The sequence below is a fragment of the Microtus oregoni genome, unplaced genomic scaffold (genome assembly GCF_018167655.1).
Source record: "Microtus oregoni isolate MIOR12 unplaced genomic scaffold, Mior012 001079F_ref0000142, whole genome shotgun sequence".
Lineage (NCBI taxonomy): Eukaryota > Metazoa > Chordata > Mammalia > Rodentia > Cricetidae > Microtus > Microtus oregoni.
Genome location: NW_024545158.1, coordinates 2319 through 27781, shown reverse-complemented (window position 1 = coordinate 27781; position 25463 = coordinate 2319). Strand labels below are relative to the sequence as shown.

Genomic DNA, 25463 nt, shown 5'->3' with positions numbered 1-25463 from the left:
GGTAGCAAAGACGACAGTGTCTGCTCTCTCTCAAGGGTCCCTCGCAGCTTTCCGACTGAGCTGCGGCTTCAATGCCCATTAACAAGGGGAAATGAATGAGCTCTGTGATGGCCACGTGATAAATCATTATTCAATACCTTAAACTATTGACCTTCATCTGCATATGACAACAGGATCTTAGTATCTTAGCCATGGGTCGAGTTAATATATTATTAATTAATAACAAACCAATGGTGTGATTATCATAATACGTCCTAATTTTGCTAGGCCATTTATTGTATATATGATAATATATGCTGTGCTATATATTATATAATAGCACATACAAACATGTGTTAATATTAGTCTTTATACTAAGTGAGATATCAGGCATCGATAATGTGCCGGACACTCACACACTCATACACACACATTGTTTTTGTGCATGCACGTTGGAACTAAGGAGGATGACAAGAAACACAAAATTTGAGGGGTGATCTCCTCCATCAAGAAGGCATGGAATCAGAGTGTGCTGGGGATGAATAGACGGGTAACCTTTACGACGCTGTCACCCACTGTCCAATCTGTATAACTGTGTTACCAACTGTGCAAGCTTGGGTCTCAGCTCTGTCAACTTCGTACTTCCCCGGCAGGCAGATGATATGACGACGTCAGGTCTTAGGCTGAGTATCTTCTATCCACGGCCAGGTTTAACGTCCACACTAAACATATGGCACTTTTTAATGTCATTAGAATCTGACAGATGAGAAAATCGGGCCGCAGAGGGTGGTAACTTGCCTAAGGTCACTTTTCCCAGTAAAGGGTTGAGTAGCATGGATTGAGGAGCCTGGGCCTCTGATGTTTAGCCTCTGATTCCCAAGGGGCATCGAGAAGCAGGCTGGAGACAGATGCATAGACGTCCAGAGAAGGCTGGAGACAGAGGCATAGACGTCCAGAGAAGAGTTCAGTGGTTGGAGCTGCTTATGTTTCCATCCTGTCTTCCAGCCCTTGAGCTATGTGACCCAGACCCCTGGATTTCCATTCCCATGGCTGTGAACCTGGGATGACCGGGAGGCTGACTGTTAATTAGAGTCCTTTCTGTGGGCACCTGGAGCAGTGTCTGGTGCGCCACTGCCCCTCTGTGCCAGCTGTGGCCATTCTAGCACATATCTTCATGACTTTTATTATCTCTGCCCCTCTCTTTTCTTGCCCCCAAACACATCCTCCTCCATGGACAGCCCAGAGGTTTCTCTGAATCATTTGGGAAGCGAAACAAGATATGAACAAATACAGAATGGAAAATCCTCTTTATAGTATTATTTGAGTCGTTTTAACGTGACGGAATAGCAAGTGAAAACGGCACAAAGCAGATGTTCTTTTGTAGGCAGAGACTAAGACTCACAGAGCAGGGACATACAGTCCTAGACCAGTAGATGGATTCTGTGGAGAGGCAGAGTGGGTGTGCATGGGTGTGGTGTGACCACGTGCACACATGTGTGAACGCTCACACATGCACACACACATGCATGCACACGCACTCAGGAATATGTACACACATACAGAGATAGAGACAAGACAAGGAAGTGGTTATCTCAACTGTAAATGACAACTTCCAAACTTTGAAAACCCACCAACCTCAAGTGGAAAACAGCCAGAATTAATCTTAGCCATTTGGGCACAGATCCCTCTTTTTGATCTTTTGCATATTTTGCATATTTCCACTAGATTTTCTAAGTTTATTTGTCCACATCATGAAAGTTTGACTTGTGTTTATTTTGGACCTCAGTCCAGCTTTTCAGCCCAGAACATTCCTCCTAAATAGTGTTTGGCAGAAATTTTCTCACTTCGCGTTTGATTATTAAGTTAGATTGAAAATAAAGATATTAAGGTTCGTTCATGCTTCTCATCACTGACATTTTCCATAAATAGAAATCAAAGACAGTGATTGGGCATCTGTCTCCCTGGAGAACAGAATGTGGGTCTCTGATTCAATTACAGATGGAGCTGAATTTGAGAGCTCAAAACTATCTGCCAATAATAGCTTTGGAGCCACAGAGACTACTAAGTGCTAAGATTTGAAGTCCAATGAGAAAAAGGCCTACTGTGGGTCATAGTCTCCAACCGCTACCCAGTTCTTCACACGCCCATCCAATGGCCACCATGTGTGGTTGTCCACATCAGAAAGCCCTGCCACTGTTCAAGGCTGTACTTCAGTGACATCAAGCACCAAGCAGTCTATTTCCAAAGGCCTTGGTCTTTACACGTCAAGAAAGAAAAAGAATCCAGTAAACAAACAAACAAACAAAAAATCTAATACCTGGTCTTCAATCAGTCATTGGGATTTAGTATTTCTTAAACTGAGCCAAAATTATTTTAAAATCTTATTTCTCAATATGAAAATATAAAGAGAAAGACATAAGGAGCACAAACAACCAAAAAGTAAATAGCAAAAAACAAAGTACTATTTTTCTATAAATCCTAAATATAAAAACGGGAACTCAGCTGATGGGGCCTTAAAATATCACAATTTTTTTCTAAAAGGAAAAAAAAACTTTTTGCACATTTTTTAACCTTGATATTCTACTTTCATGAAAAAGTTATCTTAAGGAAATAACTGTGACTAGATCATAAACTTTACCTTTAAGGATAATAGCTACCTTGTCTCCGATGAAGACTGTTTTTAAAACGAAATGTCCCAAAGTGAGAGAATTAGTTTAAAAAGAGATGAGCCACCCACACAATGCCAGGTAATGGTATTACTGAAAATAATGCTATGTTAGGACATTTTGTGGCAAGAACCACCTTGTGATGTATTAACTGCATTGATACCTTATAAAGGTTTAAACTGAGTTTTCTTTTTTTTGCTCTTTCTATGGGAAGTGCATTTTCTGCTTTAATTAAAATAAAACAACAGAATGCTTTCAAAAGAGATTTGTAAAACAGTATGCTTCTTAAATACAAACTCCTAGATGCTGTGAAACAGATATGAAAAATTCAACTTATAACCTGTTATTAATAGACTATTTCTGTAAAAAAATACAATCTATTAGTTTTTAATCAATATAGTTATAACAGCAAATGCAATGTTTATTGAAGGCTCTGCTAAAGCTCCTGTGAAGTGTTAATCTCATTAATCTTTATCAATAGAAAAACCAGGAGTCCGATATTGGGGTAAAAACCTGAAAGATCAGGGAAGCAGGGGAGCCACGAGGGGAGCTTACCGCCTCTCTGGTTCCCCCCACCGGAAGGAGCAGAGATCCTCGCTCAGTCCCGCCTTCAGAACACACTCAAAACATCACCCAACGCTCGGGCTCGCACTGCTTCTCTTTAGATGGTCCGTGCAGTGCATGAGCAGGCGCCACACGAGTGTTGAGCCTTGCTCTATGGAGAGCAGGTGGAAAAGATGAGAAGTGATGGGCGGGCGAGTCATTGAGAGCAACGTGGCGGACACCGCAGTGATATTCATGGCGGCTCTCGTTACAGCCTTTCCCTGCTCTACATCGGCCATTACTGTGACCTGGATATTTTGCCTCTCTCAAAACCATGAGTTGAAGTCTCTAGTGACGGTACTCGGAGTTGGGGCCTTTGCAGGTAGTAAAGACGGAACGCCCACGGACGGTACTGGTACCATTAGAAAATGAGACAAGGTGAGGAAGATACCTGGCTCTCTTCACCGTGTGAGGACACACTGTGAAGACCTCTCTCTGAAAATGGGGGACTGGTTTGGCTTTGATCTTGGGCCTTCAGCCTCCAGAACGGAGGAAAGCAATGTTCGGGGTGTTGAAGCCGCCCAGCTTGTGGCATTTTGTTATAACAGTCAGAGTTGACTTGGAGAACTACAAACGCCACACAGCCTTGGAGAGCAATACACTTACCATTTTGTTAGCCGGAGTCCAGCAAGAGTTGGGCAACAGGGGGTCCTCTTCAAACTGCGTGATGCTCTTCTTCTCCCTGAAATTATGCAGACGTTCCCAAAGTTTTTAAAGGGCTGAACGAAATCTCTGCCTAAATTTGTAAACATCGCTGAAGCCCAGAGATGAGTTATTCAGCAAAAGGGACAGCTGGACATACTCTTTGCCTGAGCACAGGAACAGTAACCCCTTCACGTGACAAATAATCCATGACTGGAACACTGACTACTGGCTGTAGGAAATTCCTCCAGCCAGTAGCCTTTAAGTTACCCGTCCACTTGGGCGTGGCCTCTTCTATATGTAAAGCGCATATTCGCCCTCTCTCTTCCAGCTGCAAGATTCGGTTCCTGCTCCCCATTCTAGCAGAAAACTGTGATCTGCGAGTCTACCCCTAAATAAATTACCCTTTGTTATACTCAATTCTGAGCTCATGTGGGATTTCTTTTTAGCGTCCGTCTTCACTCTTGGAAAAAATAAAGCAGGAACATTTACTTAAAAGGTAAAACATTGGAACCAGGTCGCTTTGGAGTGGAGACCGTCATTAGGAGGAGTTGCATGATCTCTTCCACAGAATTTCTTGGCCTTAAACAAAGAGATTTGTCTCCCTCCTTTAAAAAAACTGCGGAAATTCAGGTTTCAGATTTTAAAAAGATATAATTTGGAAAAGGATACCTACAGACAATGCTTTCTGCTAAGAACAGAAACTGAAGTGAAAAAAAAATATTATGATTCATGTGAAGTCTTTGAAACATCAACATTCAAAGCTGGGCGGTGGTGGCGCACGCCTTTAATCCCAGCACTTGGGAGGCAGAGGCAGGCGGATCTCTGTGAGTTCAAGGCCAGCCTGGTCTACAAGAGCTAGTTCCAGGACAGGCTCCAAAACCACAGAGAAACCCTGTCTCAAAAAAAACCAAAAAAAAAAAAAATCAACATCCATCAGGAAACGAAAGGGCTTTGGGAGACGTGGGGACAGCGGTACCCACACCTCTGTGAACTGCAAAGAGAGTCCTTATTTTTAGGAAGATTGCTATCACAATTGCAAACAGCACTTCTGGACGCGTGTCCGCAGCCCCGTGCCAGCGTCTCTGTGGTGTGGTGCAGCCAAACCCACCAGAACATTCTGTTCTTCAGAAGTAGCTCTGTCTCAGAATCCTGTTCACGCGGAGAGCAGGGGAGGACTGCCATGCCTAAGGAGCACCCGCGTTTCGAGCAAGGGAAATCTGGGAGGAGTCTTGAGGAGTCTCCTGCAAAGAAATCTTTAGCTCCAAGTGAATTCCTCTGCAATTAGTGGTTGGCCTTGAAATGACAGCAGTTGCAGGAACTGTGGCCAGAGATCCATTGCTTGCCTGCTTCACGGGAATAGCCTCAGCCCCAGAAAAACATGCTGCGGGGAATTTTATGACACACACACACACACACACAAATGTTTTCAGAGATTTCTGTGCCCCTCTTTCAAAGGTACATGAAGCAAGGAAATAAACCGTGAGAAAGCAAAAATGGTCTCTGATCAGAATTCCCCAAACCTTGGAAAATATAAAGGGTGTACACCCCCACAGAGTATTGTTTCTGAACAAGGAAGTGTTTCTCGGTTTCCCAAGCTACCCTCCAAGAAGCAACTTAAATGGAGAAGTACAGTCTAAGATAAGTGGCTAGGAACACTACAGGGAAAATGACTCTCACTTCCTGACTTTACTAAAAAAAAAAAAAAAAAAGGTAAAAAGGTATAATACAGAGTCATGAAACACCGACTCAGAATTCCAAAGCCCTCTCAGATCTTCAAAGATAATCTATTAGCTTTAATTTCACAATTTTTTTATGCTACCGTGCAGCACACAACGCCTGTCTGCGCTCTATGCGCTACCATACAGTTCACAAGATTTGGGCAAGGGGCTAGAGATTGAAACATACAAAGACACACAGACAGACAGAGACACGGACCTCTAGTCACTGGTAAGAAGCCCCTTATTCAATAGCACCACGGAGGTTTATATACCCAACATAGTCAGGTGGGCCAACAGGTGAAAACCTCATCCTCTGATCAAGGCCAAGGCAACACGAGCTCGTGAAGCAGAGCTGGTAAACAACTTTGACACAGCTTTCAGTAGCTCAAATCAGAAGGAAAGTAAAGCTCTCTAGCAGGGAAGAGCAGCTGGAGGCCAGGACTCCAAATGGTCCAACACTACCGCCGAGACAATTTTCCTCCCCTTTAGTAAAATGCCCTGATTATCGAAGAAATGCTCGTTCCAGAAAGAATTGTAAAGCCTGGAAAAAAATATAACCTCGATTTCACTGCGCAGAATCCAGGTTAACGGGCTGAGGGGATTCACGGGGCTCTTCTGTGCTCTGATTCGGCTATGAAAGGCTGCCTGCCAGGCTCATCTACCATCTACTGCAGCCTTGGTCCCATGGTGGAGCGTGCTCTCCGGGCACGGTACGGCTATGGCCTGTTTAACACTCAGCAGTTGTGATGACCACTTGAAACCTGTACGCAGTTGGCCAGTTAGGTTCCAGCAGGGAGTCGCAGAGGGATTTCTGAGACCCTGCTCTTCCCCACCGACAGTTACTGGGAGGAGGGGTTTAAGCAGCCCCACTCCTCCCTGAAGAGAGAGGTGGTTACTGGGAGACGTTTTCTTCCATGGGATAGCCCCGTGTTGCATTGCTCCAAGAAATAATTCCACACCCATTGCACCAGAAAGAAACGCCGATTAAAATAATTGGTTCGCCAACCTAGATTTGAACACAATTGTTACTTTGGCTCTCCAGGAGAAGGTTACATCCACCGTCCCTAGTGCAACAGTGTCCCAATATGGGACTTTAGGAAATCGATCAAGCCACCAGAATTCTGTCTTGAGTAAACGAGTCCACTGCCGGACTCAGAATTCAATGACATTATTTAGGGGTAGTGAGGTTAGGAAGTGGAGCCTCACTGGAGAAAGTGGTCCCTAGGAGGTGAGCATTTGAGGGCCATAGCCTGTCCCTAGAGCCATCCTGCTCCCTCTTTCTGTTTTTGGGGCATCGTGAGAGGACCCAATGTTCTGCTCATTCCTGTTGCCTCGGTACTCCTTCCATCCTGCCTCAGACCTCAAGCAACACAGCCAGCTCCCCCACCTCCACTTAAACTGTGTTTGTCACAGACATAGAAAACCAGGCCATGACCGGCTTTCGGCTGCTACAGAAAATCCCTGAGATAATCATTTTACAAGTTGAGAAGGTATATCTTGGCTTATAATTCAGAGGTTTAGTGTATCATCGCTTGCTTTGTGTCCAAATCAGATTATCTTCATTTATCTAATATTTTTTTTCTTGATGAAGGTTTCGAACAATTGAGGCTTGCCTATATGTAGAAAGGAAAACCATTCCATTTTAAATTTTGCAAAAAAACCTGTAGTCATTTCTCCGATAAATATACATAAATGTTATCAAGCACCTGAAAAAAACCCCAAGGTCATAAATCATCATTAAAAAAAAAAACCCAAGCTATGCAGAGATGCCACTGTCCCCACTGAGGGGACACGCACACTACATATACATACCATAGACAGTCACAAGAGCAGAGGAGAATGTTAAATCCTTAGGCTTACTGCTTGCGTGGAAGCAAACCAGAAAACAATGTGTCAGTTGGTACCATTAATACCTGGCACTTCTCCTATGTATATGACCAAATGAAATGAGATCATGCGTTCCCACAAAAATTTGTACATACATGTTGCTCAGTATCAGGATTTATTTTTAGCCAAAGTGTAGAAATGAGTCAAACATCTAACAACTAATGAAAAAGAAAATGACATGTCTATAAATAGAGAGGATATTATTTATCAAGAGAAGGAAAGCAAATACTGATTTATGTTATAAAATGTATAAATTTCGGAATGCGGAGTAAGAAGCCATTCACAAAAAGCCCATTTTAGGATTTCATTTATATGAAATGTCTAGAACGGGCTACTCCACAGTGATGCTGGATTTCTCGCTGAGGAGGATGGAATGTTCTGGAATTATCGGTGTTGGTTACGTAAGCCGGTAAATAACAAACACATTGACAGAAGCTTGAAATCTTTAAGTGGGTCAATTTATGATGTGGGAATTACACCTCCATAAACCTGTTGTTTCGGACTGGGAAGATGGTGAAGTGTTCGGAAGGCATGAGTGAGGACCCCAGTCAGATTCCCAGCAACCACATAGAGCCCTAGTATATGGCGTTACCCCAGCTCTGTGCCGGATCTAAGACTTCACTAGCCAGGTAGTCCAGCTAAATCTCCAACGCCAAGCTCAGGGAGAGACCTCGTCTCGTAAAATAAGGTGGAGGGCTAGGAGATGACTTGCACACTACTCAGACTGGATTCCCCGGAGCCCACAAATGCGCTGCATGGGCGTAGCAGCCTGCCTGTAATTCCATTACAAGGGAGGTGGCCACAGGATTCCCCCGGCAAGCCAGCCAGATTAGCTGCTGTGGGCCAGCTCTGGAGTCAGTGGGGGACTCTGCCTCCATGACCGAGATTGACATGACCTAAGGGTACTCCTGACGTCAGTCTCAGGCATGTGCAGGCTCACATCCTTACATGTACATACACAGGAATATGTACATACAACATACATAAGCCAACACGAGGTAAGAGATTCATAAGTGCACTATACATAGCATGGCTCATTTTCTATACAGTAACAGGGATGCCATATTCTTCCAACATGACTACTATTGCCGTAGTAATTAGCAATATTACTAATACCGCCATTTCCAGGTAGAGTTTCAAGCTGTGTACTCACTCATAAATGCCTAGCATTTGGGCAACACAGTTTACACTGAAGCAAGCTACAGAACCATCATCAGAAAATTTAAATTAATCCACTGGCTTTTATTACAAGTTCAAAGCTAATACTGAGCACTCCCTAGGTAGAGAACAGAATGAGGTTTATCTACATTCAAAAGTTATGTAGATGATAACAAATTGGATAATAATTCTAATTTTGCTGCCAAAATTTTTCCCAAGAGGAGACATTAAGAACATCTACCTCTGCTCCTGTGATCCCAAAGACAAACGGAGGTACCTCTCTACCAAAGTTCACTCCAGGGAACCAGTGAGTTTATTGGGGGGTTCCTGACAGAGTAAAGATGAGAGGTGACTGGGTGTGGATGCTCCCCACGGACACAGCCACAGCGGGAGGTCTTTACCAACTCAGATGACAGCCTTCCTGCGGCCACCTACATAGGGCCCCTCCCCCAGCCTTCTGTGGTCTAGCTGCTCCAAGATCACACGTAATTAAGACAGTACGGTAAGTAACGGGAGGTAGAGAGAGGGTATCGTGGTCCTCACTGCCCTTCTGTGAGGGGATGTAAATGGGCAACAGACTAGAATAATCTTTGGCCAGTGGGCACAGCTGAACTCTCCAAGACAGTAGTTGCTTGGTTCAGAAGACAGCTCTGTACATCCCGCATTGGGCACACCCGAATAACCAGGAGACAGTCACATCCGTCTCCCAGATTTTGTTGGAATCCCTCCATTTCTCTCGGGCCCACACCCCGTCCTCCCTCCGGGATACAGGGAACTATGTTCCTAGATGACATCTCTTAGATCTGACCCATCTTCCACACCACAACCAAACAAAGACCCCTTGAAACGGGGAAATAAGATTACGCCAAAGTCAGCCTTAAGACTCTCTGAAGAGGAGCTCGTAGCCCTGAGAATAAAGCTGAGCTTGTTAACCCGATCTCCGCCCACACCGCGCTCCCCCGCCCACACCCGCGCACGCTCGCCCCGCCCACCCGACCCTCCCCTGCCCTCACCTCTCGGGAAGCTCAGTTCCTTGGATGAATCAGGCATTCTGTGCCTCAGAGCAAATGCTGATCGTCCTTCCTGGAGGAGGTCTTCGGTGAGAACTACGCTTATTAGATGCTTCTCAGACATGGTGGTTAAAGAAGGACCAACACTGACCTAGTTCTGACTCCAGGGCAGCAAACTGTATGGAGCTAGGAAGTCAGCACCATAGCTGTTTGTGTGCAGTCGAAATGACATAGGACAATGAATTGTTCGCATCTCTGTTTAGCACTTAGCTCATTGGGCACTACAACAGACACCGACATTTAGAATATTATAGCATAGACTTCGCTGGCATTGTGATATATTTTCAGTTGATCATGCAAGAATTCAGGTTTTCATCCATTTTCAAAGAATGATCAGGTTCCAGTGACTTCCTCAAGTTTTTAAATTGTTCCTGAAAAATTCAGTTCCATTTTGGTATGATAGGGCAAAGGATATCTGAAAAAGATGTCTTTGAAAGACTCATTATTTAGCATACTTACAAGGCAGGAAGGAAGGAAGGAAGGAATAAAAGTGGGAGGGGGAGCATGGCAGGAAGGAAGCCTTAGGAGGGGGGAAGGATGGACAGAAGGCAGCCTTAGGAAAGGGGGAGGATGCAGGAAGGCTGCCTTAGGAAGGAAGAACCTCAGCACAAATCCCAGCACACGGTCATCTGAGAACTTTGAAAGGTTACCTAGCTGTAGGAGATCTGCTTCCTTGCCTGCGCACAAGGAGCGTGGTATTAGCCTTGCCGGCTCATCATGCAAAAAGTACATGAACCACATGAAGAAAAGAGCCAAATATCCTTCCTGACTCACGATAGGTCCTTGAACACTTTTCCTTCTTTCGCCTTCTAGGCTGCCTCTCTCCGAACACGGTTGTATCCGCAGGCCATACTTGTTACGCCACATCCAAGCACCCAATTCAGTAGCGGCACATTTTGCTGAGAGTTCAAAACGAGGCTGCCTACTTGGCTACAATATTGTGGGGTTGTTTGCCGTGTTTGCTCAGGACTGTTGGAGAGGAGCCCAAGTAATTAAATCCCTAGCAAATGTAGTCATATAGAAGCCCCAGCCACTGGCCAGCAATCATTCAACTTCTGGGAAGAAAGGAGACAGGCTCATTTGTAGTATCCTGTGCTTAATCATGAGTGTTAAATGAATCAGGACCGGAACGAATCAAAGAAGCAAACCCGCTGATGGTTGGGGCTCTCTAAGAGAAAGGAGCTGATGTTCGCGCGGGTTCCAGCAGCCAAGGCGGCCTCTGGGTAAACGACCAGGCGCTTTTTCCCCCTTTCAACTTGTTTTCAATGGTCTTCAGCCTGTGCTTACTTAAATATTCATTTACTTCAGAGGCCTTTTTGTACACATCGCGCTTTAGAACCCAATCACGTTCCAATTAAGTGGGGGCTAACGACCGATCTCAAAGGAAGACACAAGCTACAATATCTCACCCGTAAAATCTGACTCGGAGGAAGGCAATTTAGACGGTTAATTCGGCGATACAAATTATGAAATCTAGGTATAAAATATGCTGGGTTCCAAGGGTGAAACTACAGAGAATCAAAAGGTCTAGCAGCTTACGTACGTTTGTTGGTTCGCAGAGTGAAGGGGTTGGAGTGTACATTACGCGACAGAATCCGTTGTCTAAATCGTTCAGCAAGTCTATCTTCTAATTTCCACCAATATTCCGCATTTATTCGTTGGTCATTGCGCACAGCCGAGCTGATTGTACACTGGCAACTGCGTAATTAGTGACCCCGATTCACTTTACAATCTGGCTAGAAATACCAGGATAATTAGCAGATACCTCTCCATGGGTCTTTCAAAGGAGTATTCTAGTTACTAAATTTAAATTCCAGTGGTGAGCCGCGGAGGGCGGAATCCTCTGAACTAATTATAAAATAATCCTTTTCTTTTCGCGTATTCTAAGGCTGGACTACAGCATAGGTTGGCTTGGATGTACACATGGGATTTTATTAATCAGATTTGGCCATGTTGATGCTTGCTGTCTCCACTGGAGGTGATTTTGAAGTTTTTTTTTTTTGTTTTTTTTTTTTAGTAATGCATCCTAAAGGGAAGGAAATCATATACTTCGTCAAGTTGGAAGATCAATTTACTTCCTCCTAAGAAAACCTTTTGTATTAACGTTTAAGATGGAAGAGTATGGAGTTATTATGTACACATATGTAAGGAAACCATACAGGTTTTTCTGTTTTCACCAACTGTATTTGCCCAGAACACAGAGATATAAAAAGACCTTCACGTTGAGTTATAGAAAATATCACAAAGAGATACGTGCTAGCGGTAGAGAAACAGTGAAAGGGAAAGTTCTGGAAGCCCAGGCATGGTCAAGTTGAGTCTTGAGCGAAACTCCACCGCAATGACTTTCTATTCAGAAAACATCTTTGGCACACAGAGGGACCATGAGAATCAGCGCACACTGTATCAGAATCTGCTACTGGCTCCTGGCATGCACGTGGAGCTTACGGAGCTCCGGAGGGTGGTGAGAGCAGTGTTTCTCAGGTCAGGGGCCTGCCGTCAGTCACAGTGTCTCTCTGGAGGCTTACAGGTGTGCACACGTGGGCCCCAAGCTAGTAGCAGTTCTGGAAGGCTGTTGTAAGCAGTGAGGGTTGTTTTGAGGGCTATCAGCCTGCCCACATGTCCTGTCCGACCTCTGCCTTCTAACTATGGCCGAAATACGCCCTGCTGGTTCCTACCGTTGTTGCCGAGCTCGCCCACCTAGATGAACTACCTGTAAAGTCAAACAGACTTCCTCTCTTGCGTTGCTTGTCTGGTATGTTGTAACAGCAATGACAGTAGCTGATGGACACAAGGAAATGATTTGGTTCTCACAAAGCAGTATGAATGCCACCCCCTGGATAAGCTAGATTTTGAATATCACTGAATCCCATCGCTTTGCTATCTAGTGCTATGTTCCAAGTTTAAGTGTCCGTGGATAATATCCAAAGACATTTTACCCTATGTTGCCCCAGACTGGAAGGTTGGCCCGGGGTCAGGACTGACTGGCTTCCGAGTCCTTTCTTGCACTTACTCTGATTTGGCTGGACACTTCTTAAGGAGAAAACTGGTCTTATTTTTTCAATGCTGATAAATGAACCTTAAAGGTTTTGTTTCTGTTTTGTTTTTTGGAGGGGTGGGGTTGGGTTTTGTTTTTTGTTTTTGTGGTGCTAAGGTTTGGACCCCCACGTTTACGTGTCCAAAGCTCCTTTGAGAGAAGGTTCTAAGTCTGGATGGATTCCCAACGACCCTTTGACATTAGTGTCACTTTGATTTTTTTTTTTTAAATCAAGATGGGAGCCTACATGATGGGGTTTTTTTTTTTTAAGGGGAGGGGGTAAACTAAAAATTTTAAAGTTAAACCAAGTTTCCCACCAAAATAGGCCTCCTCCCCTGATGCAAGGCAGACCTTCCTGAAGGAAGCCGAGACCTTTTCGTCCTATGCCCACAGTCTCGGTCCCCCCGTGCGCTTGGTTTGGAACAGTTCACATAAGGGCTGGTCTCACGGAGAAGGCTCTGAGTCTAAAATTGCCAGCAACGTAATTTGTGGCTTCTGCCACGATCTTGTTTTGACCATTTCTCAAAAGAAAAAGGCACCTGACGGAACTTGTTCTCCGCTGGGGTAACTCTGTACTGTCAAGCAGGAGACTGTCACAGAACTTGAAAAAGCCGACGCTTTTGCTGGTTTCAGTTCAACACGGCAGAGTACCGTGTTGTGTGTGTCTGTCTCTACACCCAGAGGACGGTGATATGGAGAGAATTAGCGTGACAAGCAAGGCCCAGGAGTTCATCCTCGTAGCCCTGAGTTCAGCATAAGTCAGGCACAGGTGTTCGTTTGCTTTGGCTTTTATGAGACACTATGCTGTCCGTCTAGTCTGGGACTCACTGTGCAGACCAGGCTGGTCTTGAATGCGCTGAAGACGCTCCTGTGTATGTCTCTCTGGGGTTGGCATTACAGCCTAGACTACTATTTCCAGCTGGTTCGAAGCTAATGACCTAGCCATGTAGATTACATTACATAGCGTCTCTAAACAGGTGAGTGAGGCTGCGTGCCGACTGGTTGTCAAAGAAGAATGTTACAAGCAGAGGTTACAAAAGCACGCTGCTGCATCTCCTGGGGAGCAAAGCTGCAGAACTCTGCAAGGGTGGGAACTTTAGACAGACTGTGGCTGTTAGCATCGTGAGTAACAGGATCAACGCCACCTCAGTCACAAACGGAGACCCCTCAAATGCCTTTGATGCACCAGCAGTTCCAAAATCCCAGCCACCCAGATCCATCCGAAACAGCAATGGGAGTTTCATGAGCTCTCCTCAGGTGTGTAAGCTGATTCTCAGAGGGACTCTCCAATTCCTACTCGAGCAAGAGAGACATCATCTCATCGTCTGCTCTTGATAGACCTGTTCTTCAGCCTTGCAGGGAGAAGAGGAAGAACGGAGACATTTTCAGATAGATTCTCTCAAAAGACATTTATTTCCAGATTTCAACACAGGAAATACTTGAATTCCCCTTTATGGAAAGAAAGACCGTTTTTATATTCTGTGTATGACCACTAGCTACTGTTTTACAATAAACAACATCTCAAGAAAAGGTGCGGGAGTTTACAGATTGGTGGCCCTTTAACTAAGGAGAACAGGCAAACCATCTCAGAATTCCCCAGAAAAAGAAAGACAATAAAAAAGAGATTTTTAAACAAATGGCTTAAAATTAAAACTTCTTGTGGTCTGGCATAATACTTTTTAAAGTTTTACAATAAGATGTAACCTGTTGGGAAAGCAACCACAATCCTTCCTCATGATTTGACTAACAACTTCACCTGAATTAATACTGGTGGAAAATACACAAGCAATCAATGATTTATCAACTCCTCAGTTTTAGACACATGAGTTAAATGCAGCATCTTCAGAGTTTAGCTTACTGGGCCAACAGATGACGTCCTAGAGAAAGCATCTATGATTCATACAAGAGGGTTCCTTTGGCACCTGAGTTGAGCACAATACACAAACAAAGAATGTCTAATGTAAGAATGTTTAAAGACTCTATTTGGCCAGGCGGTGGTGGCGCACGCCTTTAATCCCAGCACTCGGGAGGCAGAGGCAGGCGGATCTCTGTGAGTTCGAGGCCAGCCTGGTCTACAAGAGCTAGTTCCAGGACAGGCTCCAAAGCTACAGAAAATTCCTGTCTCGAAAAACAAAAATAAAAATAAAAAAAATAAAATAAAAAAACAACCCAAGACTCTATTTTCTCTATCTATACATATATACATACACTGTACACATACACATATGCACACACATATACAAAGCACAACTTTTCCTTTAAAGATGACAAAGATAGAAGGAACTCAATGTTTAGTCAAACACCTGATGCTCATTTAAAATAGTTTAAAGTTTTCTAAAGAACTCAGAATTAACAATTTCAAGAATTTACAGATCATTAGCCTAAACCCACTTCAATGTGGAAATACACGGGCTTTTTATTAAGGTTTTTGGTAATGGAGTTTATTATAGTAGCATATTATTACAGACCTCTAGCAGGCACAAACGGGAAGTCACCAGAGCATTCCCCAGGCTCCTTCCCATCAGGACTGAACACAGTTACTGACCACGGACTCAACACTAGACGCTCATCTGTGTCGTTTCCAGCAGAACCACACACACGCACACACACACACGCACACACACACACGGACCCTGGAGATAGCTGCGTGTCAAGCCTCCTCACTCACTCGGAATTTCACTGAAGAACTCCAGCAATGCCTAAGCCATAATGTTTTGCGCTGCCTACCAAGGACTCTGGTGCCAACAGTTCCACTAATACTCTGGTACTTTTGTGGAAGACTCTAAGCGGTGGGCTTGTTCTAAGACTTAGGAGATACCCAACACTGAGTGAGCTGCCTGGACTTAACATTTCCCTTTATGAGTGTGTCTAGCTGACTGAAATGAGAATACATTTGGCTTTTCCCAATTCTCCTATACTCTGGTAATTCTAGAGGATGAGGAGGACCTTTCTTATCTGCAAAACACACATTCCTATCTTCCAGACCTTTGCTAGATCTGATGTACGATGAGTGTGCAAAACACATCGGAGTTGGAAAATGATGCCATGTTTTGCTTCAGCTTGCAGAGAAACAGCCTGGCTCAGCCCTGCTTCCTCTCTGCTCTGGCTGACAGCCCCTCTCTCGGAGCATCCCGCACACAAAGGAAATCTTACATAGTTTCAAGGTATTGGTAAGTGGGAAGCACTTCCAATTGTGAATATCTCTGGAGCTTTGCTAATAAACACCGTCTCAGTACAGTGTGGTTTATACTTGACATTGCTTCCCCAGAACAGTTCCGTCAACAGTCACGGCACAGGGCTCGCCTTAGAGAAGCTATTACATTCCAATGTTTCCACTCTGTTCAGTCTTCACTCACCATAATAGAACCCATTTTTCTTGATATGTAAAACATTTTATAAGTTCAACTGAACTTGAATTCTTTTAGTTGCATGTGAACTCACATGCACAATTTACATTTTTGTCATATACTTAAATATTTTTCTCTGTAAAACAACTTCAGGACAGGAAATGCTACGCTAGCAAACAGAAACCTAGCATTTAAACTGTTCCCTACGTTCTTCTAAGCAAAAGTGCATTTGTAATAAAAACATATCACATATGAAGCTAAAGAGACAATCTCACACAGAGAGGATTTTCAATCTCCACGTCAGTCCCGCCGGCTCACAGAGGAAAGTGCTAGCACAGCAAGTCTGGAACAAGCTCGTGGGGGCTGGGCAAGGAGTCGTCAAAGCGGAATCGCTTAGAGATCACGCTGCTGTCCTCGGGGATATTCTCCTTGTCCTCCCGGTCTCCACAGCTCCCGTGACAGGAGGATTTGGGGGTCCTGTCTTCAGAGGACCTGAGGGTGTGATCCTGAACTGGAGAGGAACCTGAAGTCTCCTCGGGGTGAAACAAGCTTCCAAAGTCCCACTGCTGCAGCCACGAATGAGACAGGCAGGATTCTGCTGTGGGTCTTTTCCTGTGGCGGAAAGCACACGGGAAAGGTGAGCGCAAGAGCCGACTGGAGACGGCTTCCCATCTGCTTTACACGAACACGGATGGAGACAGCACACAGCTGACTCTCACGAACTGCTCATGCATACGCTAGGGCTAGTTCACATGCTTCAGTATATTATTAATCATCACAGGGAACCTAGGAAACAGGCACCATCACTGTCATCTAACAGACCACCCAATTTCCCAACTGTCAGCGTCCTGCGCTGCAGTCTGGACACTGAGTGTCTCCCCAAAGGCCACCAGCCTGTGACACTGGTGGAAGGTGGTGGACTCGCTGAAGGCAGTTGGAGCACTGAGGACAACCCTGGAGGAGGTAGGTAACATGGCTGGGCCTTCGTTATACGGCACGTCATGCTCCATCTCGCCACGGCCCCACGCGGCAGAGACAAGTGGCGAACACTGTGAGGTCCTGAGCGGAACCTCTCTTCCCGGCAGTGCAAGGTCTGTGTTAACCCGTGACGGTAATGGATCCTGCCTGGCAGCCAGGAGGAGGCGTGGGCTACAGTGTGTACTTTCACGTCTTGTTCTAAGGAAGTAAGATTATTTTCTCTATGTCAACTCCAGAGAGTTTAGTTTCTCTATGATCATTTTCTCTATGTCAACTCCAGAGAGTTTAGTTTCTCTATGATCATTTTCTCTATGTCAACTCCAGAGAGTTTCTCTATGATCATTTTCTCTATGTCAACTCCAGAGAGTTTCTCTATGATCATTTTTGTCAGCTGCTTTCTCACCCACCTGAAAATACGTCACTTTACTCTTAGTAAACAAAACCATTTTGTTATAATGAGCTCACAACAGATTAAGCAGCCACTCAAACACTTGCCCGGTCGCGGCCTGTGCGTCTCAGCAGCCTTCTCCACAGTTAGCATGGAATTCTGAAGCCTAAGACCCACATATGAGGGAGAACATAGGGGGTTTCTTCTGCTAGTTTTAGGCACCTCCTTACTATACTTTCCAACGTCATTTCCCTACAAATTTCATGATTTTTCTTTACAACTGGATAATATTTCATTGTGTATATTTTGTGTATTTTCACTATCTATTCATCTACTGATTCGCTCGGTTTCTTTGCTATTATAAATAAAGCACCAATAATCATGGGTATACCAATATCTCTGTGGTAGGACATAGAGTCCCTCTGGGTCATAAAATAATTTCTTTTGAATTTTAGAGAACCTACAAGTTAATTTGCATAGCGACTACTGATTCTCAGTCTCAAACAGAGACTAGGATTCCTCTTTCCTCACATCCTCTCCAGCACGAGAGTTATCAGATTTTCTGATGACAGCCACTCTGAGCCAGGTGGTAACTCAAAGTAGATAATACAGCTTAAGTATCCGTCTGCGTCACTGCAGAGCTAAATAAAGCACGTATATATTCTGTAATAAAGGATATCTAAAAATTAAGTGCAACAATCAGGCATGACCATTGACTGATGTTTTCTATGACATTTATAGAAACAGATTTGTTTTGTATTCCTTACACAAATGTGAATTCATGGGCTGAGGGTGAAGCCAAATGGTGGAATTCCCTCATTTGTGTAAGGCCGTGGCATTGGTCCCCACCACTGAAAACTAGTATGTAAACAAAGATTAAGGAAGAAAGGTCTAAGTTCACAAAGTACATCCTAGATACTATAAATGCTTGTTTTCCATAATCTTCTAAAAGATACTGGTATTATTGAATATTAGAAGTAATTGGGAGGACACATAAAACCATGTTGCAAAATATAAAACAGAAATTCCTGCTCTGGGGAGAATCAACCTAGTTTCTGGAAGCATTTCCTTAGTATTTACCAGATTGCTGTTTATAACATCAAGGTCTTGGAAGCACCAGTAGGGTTTTGTTAAACAGACTGTGGGGTACCAGGGTGGAAGAGTGACAGCTAGTAAGCAAAATGCTTAAATACTGTATGTTTCAATACTACCCGAAAACACAGAATTGAGAGGATTGGACAGAGCATTTCCTCCTCACCTCCAGGCCTAACGTCTGCTTATGGGGAGATTCCCTTTACGCATGAAGATGTGTTTTCATGACAGCTGAGAGGAAAACTGGGGTGTAGATGCCTCACCCTAACCTATGCTGAACAGAAAATGTGTCAGAGAACAAATGGAAATCCAGTCAAGCTTGAAGCACGTGCTGGCCAAGCAAACACAGGTTAGTGAAATTACTAAAGCCCTTCAATTTAGAAAGCCTCTGGAGAAACTGTAAATCAGGAATTTATTTTCTGCATTTAGTTTATACTCTTAAAAATAGTAACTGTCGCTGGGTAATCCCAGTGCTCGGGAGTTCGAGGCCAGCCTGGTCTACAGAGCAAATTCCAGGACAGCCAGAGCTACACAGAGAGACCCTGTCTCAGAAAAAAACAAAGCAAACAACAACAACAACTAGCAACTGCTAAATCCTGAAAAGACAGTCAGTGATGTCCACCCAGTACTCTGGGTCTGAAAATCGCTTTTTAGTGTTCAAAAGGAGAAACACCTGTGAACCCAAAGGCTCAATAGGAACCATTTGGTAGCTATTTCTGGTCTTTTGTTTTTGTATGTCGTCTTTCATAATTAAACTAGTAATATGCTCATTAAAGAGACTATAGGCAAAGTCTACTTAAGAAAACAAAAATGGCTTATAAACAAACCACAATATAATTCTTTATATGAAATAAACATTCATGTCCAAAATTACCAAGCAAGAGTTGTCTGGATTCAAATTCATTTGGCAAAACATTCAGAAAGCTGTTTTGGTTGTTGTTGCTTTGTTTTTTCCTCTCAAAGATAAAGAAACTGAGTCCTCCAGGCTAACTGCCAACAACAGAAGTCTGCAGGTGAGACCACCGGCCCCGGCACACAAGCCAGCCTTCTTGAAGAAGAGCAGGGCCTCTTCTTCCCTTGAAACTGCCAGTGATCAAGTCCTTTCTCCAGTAAATCCCATGATGCATTGCATTTTCAGCATATGCCGGGGTGAAAGATACTCTATGACCTTGGGCTTTTTTTTTTCTTTCTTCTAAGCCATCAAAATTTGCCCATTCTTCTATATAAAAGAGCAGACATCTAATCCTTTAAGATTTCGCCATTGGTAACCTGTGCCCGTTATGCCACAGACTTACTTGACGGCAAACATTCGGGGCCCATCATAGTGAGCCAAGGATAAGGCACTGGTTGAGCAAATATTCAGTCAAATCTCCCCTTCATTCTAAACTCCCTGCTGTATGCTTTTTTGCTTAGAGTTGCATATTAGTTATTTAATTGTCTTTCATATCAACTTTCTATCACTTAACCAGAAATCTGAACAGACGTGTAATAACTTTGGATAACTTTAGAATTACCTTTCTTGTGACAGTAGTGTTTTTATTTTACTAGCATTTATACGCTTTACCAGAAATCTGAACAGACGTGTAATAACTCTGTGTGACTTTAGAATCACCTTTCTTGTGACATTAGTGTGTTTTTACTTTCCTAGCATTTCAAATTTTACAAAAATGGTTCACAATAACAATTCCATACATGCACAAAATAATTTTTATTACTGAGATTCCCATCCCTCTCTTCCCCATACCCCTGCCCGCTTTTCTGTCAGTTCCCTTCAACTTCCATGCGCCCACCATGGTCTGCACACACGGTGCACTTTGTGTAGACTGCGCCCTTCTCAATAGGGACACGTTTGTTCTGTAACAACATTTAACTCACAGCTTTACTTACTCTGGATTCTTTACTAGGAGGGTCTGGATGAAGTCTGTGGCCAGTTGTGAAACTGAGGAGAAAGTTTCTTCTGAATAATCTACGTTGACTTGAGAAATATTCAGGTATGTTTCTTGATTATCTTCTCCTACAAATGGCGACGTGTGAGTTAACAACATATATGCTATGACGCCAATATTCCTGAAAGACATGAGGGAGAAGAAAGCTTAAAAGGTCTATTAATTTAACAATGTTTATAGATAATACAGTTAATAGCACACAAGTTCCTGTCCTCAAAACTGGCAGTAAAAAAAGACTTAAATTGCTTCTAGAGATTACTGTATTATAAAACCTAAAATAGTTACATTACTTCCATTGGCCTCACAAAGAAAACAGAGTCCACATATATGTTACATATAATATCAACATAATCCAATGAAAATATTATTTTATCTACAGTCTATACAACCTTCGGTATAGACACGTGATGGGAACATAAGACAGCTGCATTTTAAGTCTGCCCAATTACACAATAATGATGTAGCCAGGGTTTTGTGCAAACTCAGTCTACAAGTTTGGCAAAGCCCAAGGTTGGAAGGGCAAAAACTTTCAAATGTAAATATGTTAAGGACAAGGCTGGTCAGGAGCTAGAACAAGACAACACAGCAGACTTTACACATGTATCAGTACTCAGATCTTTGTATCGTTACAAACCCATTAGATTTAAAGAATCGGGAGAGTAAGGCTAAGGGTAAGTCAGTCGGTCTGTTGTGGCAACAGAAATTCCATTGCCCATCCTAGTGCTGCCTCCTGTGAGGTCTCTCTGAGACCTCAAACCCCACAATTCCCTAGAAGTGAACCAGGTGAACCATAAATTGAGCTTCTGTGTGCACCTGACCTCCTCCTGCTCAGCAAACACAGTGCCGATCCCTTCTATACTCGCACAGCTGGGCAGAGAATCACCCCAAGCTATGACGGACACACCAGCCAGCTTCCTGAGTGTGTGTCACTGAGGTGACCAGGGAGGGGAGTTTCTATCTCTGCACCTCTGGTCAGGAGCTCAATGAAAAGGACAGGCAGGTCAAATGTCCTCAATGACCTCTTTGCAATAGCATCTTTGACAGAAAGCCTTATTCTTAGTATTAAAGTTGCTTTTCTAAAAGCTAAGCATCTAGTGTGCAGCTGTAAAGGGTGTGTCTAGATAACCAGTAGACTCTCACCACATATCTGTCGCCGTGGTAATGGGGTCATAGTTGAGGATTTCTGGAGCTGAAAGAGAAAATTAAATTAAGACTCAACACGGGCAAACTTGAAAACAAAATAATCACCTTACATTAAATTACGACTTGATCTGGCTACGGAAGGCAGAGTAAGAGAATGCCAACAGGGATGTAGTGGGGCTTTAATTATTTTGAGATTATTCACAGCTGATAGTGTGAAAATGCCATGAAGAAGTGCTTCTGTTTCTCTCCTCTGCTTTCTGCCTATTTGCTACTGATTTCCCTTTTACGCATTTCTCCCTGCACACAGTCAGTATAAACACGCACTGAGCTTTTGCACGTAGCCAATGTCCTGTGAGCTGTTCCAAATGTGTAACCTGTTCCTGTACTCACTGCCCCTCATTTAATGAGTCATAACCAAATCTGAATCAAATGAATCCTAGTACTGTGTGATCTAAAATACGTGAGGATTTTCTGTTTGTTTGGTGCTAAGTGAGCACTCTACCATAATAGTTAGCCACATCTCCACCATAAATATAGCTTTAAATAGGGATCTTTATACATTTCAAAATGATATAAAAATAAAATGCATTTCTTACCTAAGTATTCAGGTGTTCCCATGATTTCTCGAAGCTCACACGCATTCCCAATTTTTCGAGACATTCCAAAATCTACAATCTTTATGTCTCCAAGTGGGTATATACTGCTCAGTAGTATGTTCTGCGGCTAGATAAAGCACACAGAGGAGATGAGCAATGCACAGCAAGGGGCTGGTCCTAGACTGCGGGCAAATGAGTCTACCTTGCTGCTCGGCTCTATGCATCCTTACAGTACTTCAGCCAACACCGCTCAACTGCCAGTTAGGAGAAGCCCACATTTAAAGATGAAGAAAGCAAAAGGCGGCCAAGAAGGAGTTTCAGTTTGTAAGACATTGGGCTCATTATGACATATGGACTATGTAGTTATAAAGACAAGAGCACTAAATTCTGCCACAAAAAGTTCAAGTGGTGAACACACGCACACACGCGTGCGCGTGGCGCACACACACACACACACACACACACACGGTAAGCATGCAGGAGTTACACGCATATGCATGCCCAGGGCACAACGTGGTTCTATACAGTGTGACGGATGGTCCTGACTGTCTCGAGGTGTATGGCTCAGACAATAAGCTGTATCTGTATATGTGCGTGTTCTCCACTGTCCCCAAGAGCCACATGACTCGACTTTATTACTGTAGGTATGACAAAGCACCCTATCAGAACCCATTATAAATGCAGAAGTGTTGCTCACAAAGTCTGTGCAAAAATCCTAACAGTCTTTTAGCTTAGGGACTAAATCACAAGAGACGACTATAGGAGACAAGTGAACTCTGCTGTCAGCTTCATGGTTGCAGTGTGAAAAGCCAGGTTTATAGACCACCCCGACTTCAAGTGCTCGGAGGTGCCATGGGACAGTGTGCATTACACAGGACAAAGACCAAACAGATTCACAGGTAATCATCCTGGCACTTACTATGCTGCCCTTCCCCAACCACGTGATTATAGGAGAAAGGGCAGGGAGGCCAGATGATAAAAATTTCCTTCCCCTCCACAGGGAAACAAATAAAAATGTGGTTTTTGTCTTTGTTCTGCTTTGTTTTTTAAGGGGATAGGATAAAGAGCTGGGCAATGTACATTTAAATTTATAGAACTTTCAAATGGTACAGAATCCACAGGTGGAAATTAGAGACAGGTCTGGGCTATGCTAGGCACCGATTTTGAAATTATATTATGAAGGTGGCAGAGGAAGCCAAAGGCTCCTGCAGGCCAACTATACAGACAGAGAATCCACGGGGTAACAAACGTGTTCCTTCGGACTACAAGGCCTGGGAGCGACTGTGCAGGAAAGACAGACCATGGCTCTGGGGACTGACTGGGTGAGAACTCAGACTAAACTACAGAGACAGACCACATGACACCTCAGAGAAAGGGGAACAAGACGCAGAAGGACAAAAAGCAACAGGAGGGGATCAGGCAGTCATCAGAACCAATCACTTCAAAGGGAGGAGGAGCCAGGCAATGTACATGTGCCTTGGAGCAGGATGGATGGATTACATGTAAGGGTGCTAGATTTTAGGTGGTATATTTCATGCTTAGCACACAGGCAGCCTCTCCTGACTCAGTACAAAGCAAAGCCCAATGCAGCCCTACCCTGGGCAGAGGCACCCACAAGTCTGGAGGACCGTGACAGGCCCTATTTCTACCAAGGCCAGCCTGACACTGAGCTACCAAGGACAGAGAAAGAACAGCAATGTTAGTTTCAATCACATTACCATACCTTTAAGTCAAGGTGAACAATGTTATTCTGATGTAGATAATCCACTCCTTCAAGTATTTGTTTAATGAGTCTGACAACATCATTTTCAGATACCATTTCAGCCACCTCAGGTAAACAGAGGTTGAATATTTCTCCACCTGCAGCACTGAAAGAAAATTCAAATAGAACTATTAAAATCATTTATCTAAAAATAACCTTTAAATATTGTATACCCATTAAGCAAATGTTCATGTAAACGTCCATGCTTGTATAGCATCTCCGTGGCTGTCAAGACTAAGAAAGATGTTGTATGTAGGGTATGGTGGTCTCAAACCTAAGTTCCAAGCACCAATACTTTACACTGCCGCTGCAAGCTGTCACAGATTAATCTGCACATAGCATGCCAAGGAAAAACCATGAGAATTTGCTGCTGACACTTGGTTTATGACAACATAGGAAAAAATATCCGCTGGTAAGGAACATGTCTGAAGGTGCCAATAACACACCCCCCACTCCATCCTACCCACTCAACAGTGACCCCCCCCCCCATCCTACCCACTCAACAGTAACGACACCCCCCACTCCATCCTACCCACTCACCAAAACCTTTTGAACATTCACAAAAACTAACTGTATTGTCTGACTTGACGTATCATAATAAAGGCAATGTAAGTATCAGAAATTTCACAATTAGAAACTACAAAACCAGTCATGGGAAGGCAATATAGGAAAACAAATCTGGAAAAAGAAATAAGTTTATACTCATGAATATTTAATATACTAGCCTCTTCTTTCCACACAGTTCCCCGAGGTCTTTGGAGGAAGAAGCAGGAATCCATGGTGTAGATGGCAACACATCTACCCCTCCCTTTCTAGTTCCACTATTTACTGTAACTAAAAATGCCACTCAAGAATAGAGTGGCCCAACTGCATTCCTGCAGCGGCACCGACATGAGATTAGCAATACAATACTGCAAATGCAATTCTCAGAAGGTGAGAACAGAGAGATGACACACGAAGTTCTCAGAACTTGGGTGCCTAGGCACTGTACAAGTGCAGATGTACCATGAACTGACGGGTCAGCGGGTACTCGTGGGGGCGGCTGCTGCTGGGATTGGCTAGCACCGCGGACGTTCCCAATGGACAGAACTCTGTGACTTCCCAACAGAAAGCAAGTCTCGTCTCAATTCCTGCACAGCTACAGCGATTGCTTGATAATTACAAGCAACTTCCCTTCAGGCTGCTCTGTTTCAAGGGCAGCGTTTTGTCTCATGGCTTCAAAAAACGAATTCAGTTTATGCCATAATCAATTTTAGTTTGCTTAAAACTCAGCACTAAACACTTCATGTGTCCGTTTAGAAAACGTGTTCCCCTTACTAATTTTTAAAGGTATTTTCCTCATTGCCTGCACCACACGCTTTTAAAGCACTCAGTGTGGGCAAAGTGGGGGTGTGGTGGCTTGTCTATTCTCAGAACCCTAATTCATAAAGAGATGCAACAAGACCACCGCA

General features: G+C 43.7%; 1 protein-coding gene across 1 annotated transcript; it reads right to left on the bottom strand.

Annotated features, from left to right (window-relative positions):
- Positions 1-14883: 14883 nt before the first annotated feature.
- Positions 14884-24153, bottom strand: LOC121445827 (serine/threonine-protein kinase 17B-like). The gene is made up of 5 exons (XM_041647972.1): positions 23974-24153; positions 22251-22377; positions 21652-21700; positions 20453-20632; positions 14884-16719 (listed from the first exon to the last, which is right to left on the bottom strand). The coding sequence occupies exons 1-5, from the start codon at positions 24151-24153 to the stop codon at positions 16437-16439; spliced, it is 819 nt and encodes a 272-aa protein (XP_041503906.1). The 3' UTR covers positions 14884-16436.
- Between the last annotated feature and the right edge of the window lie 1310 nt (positions 24154-25463).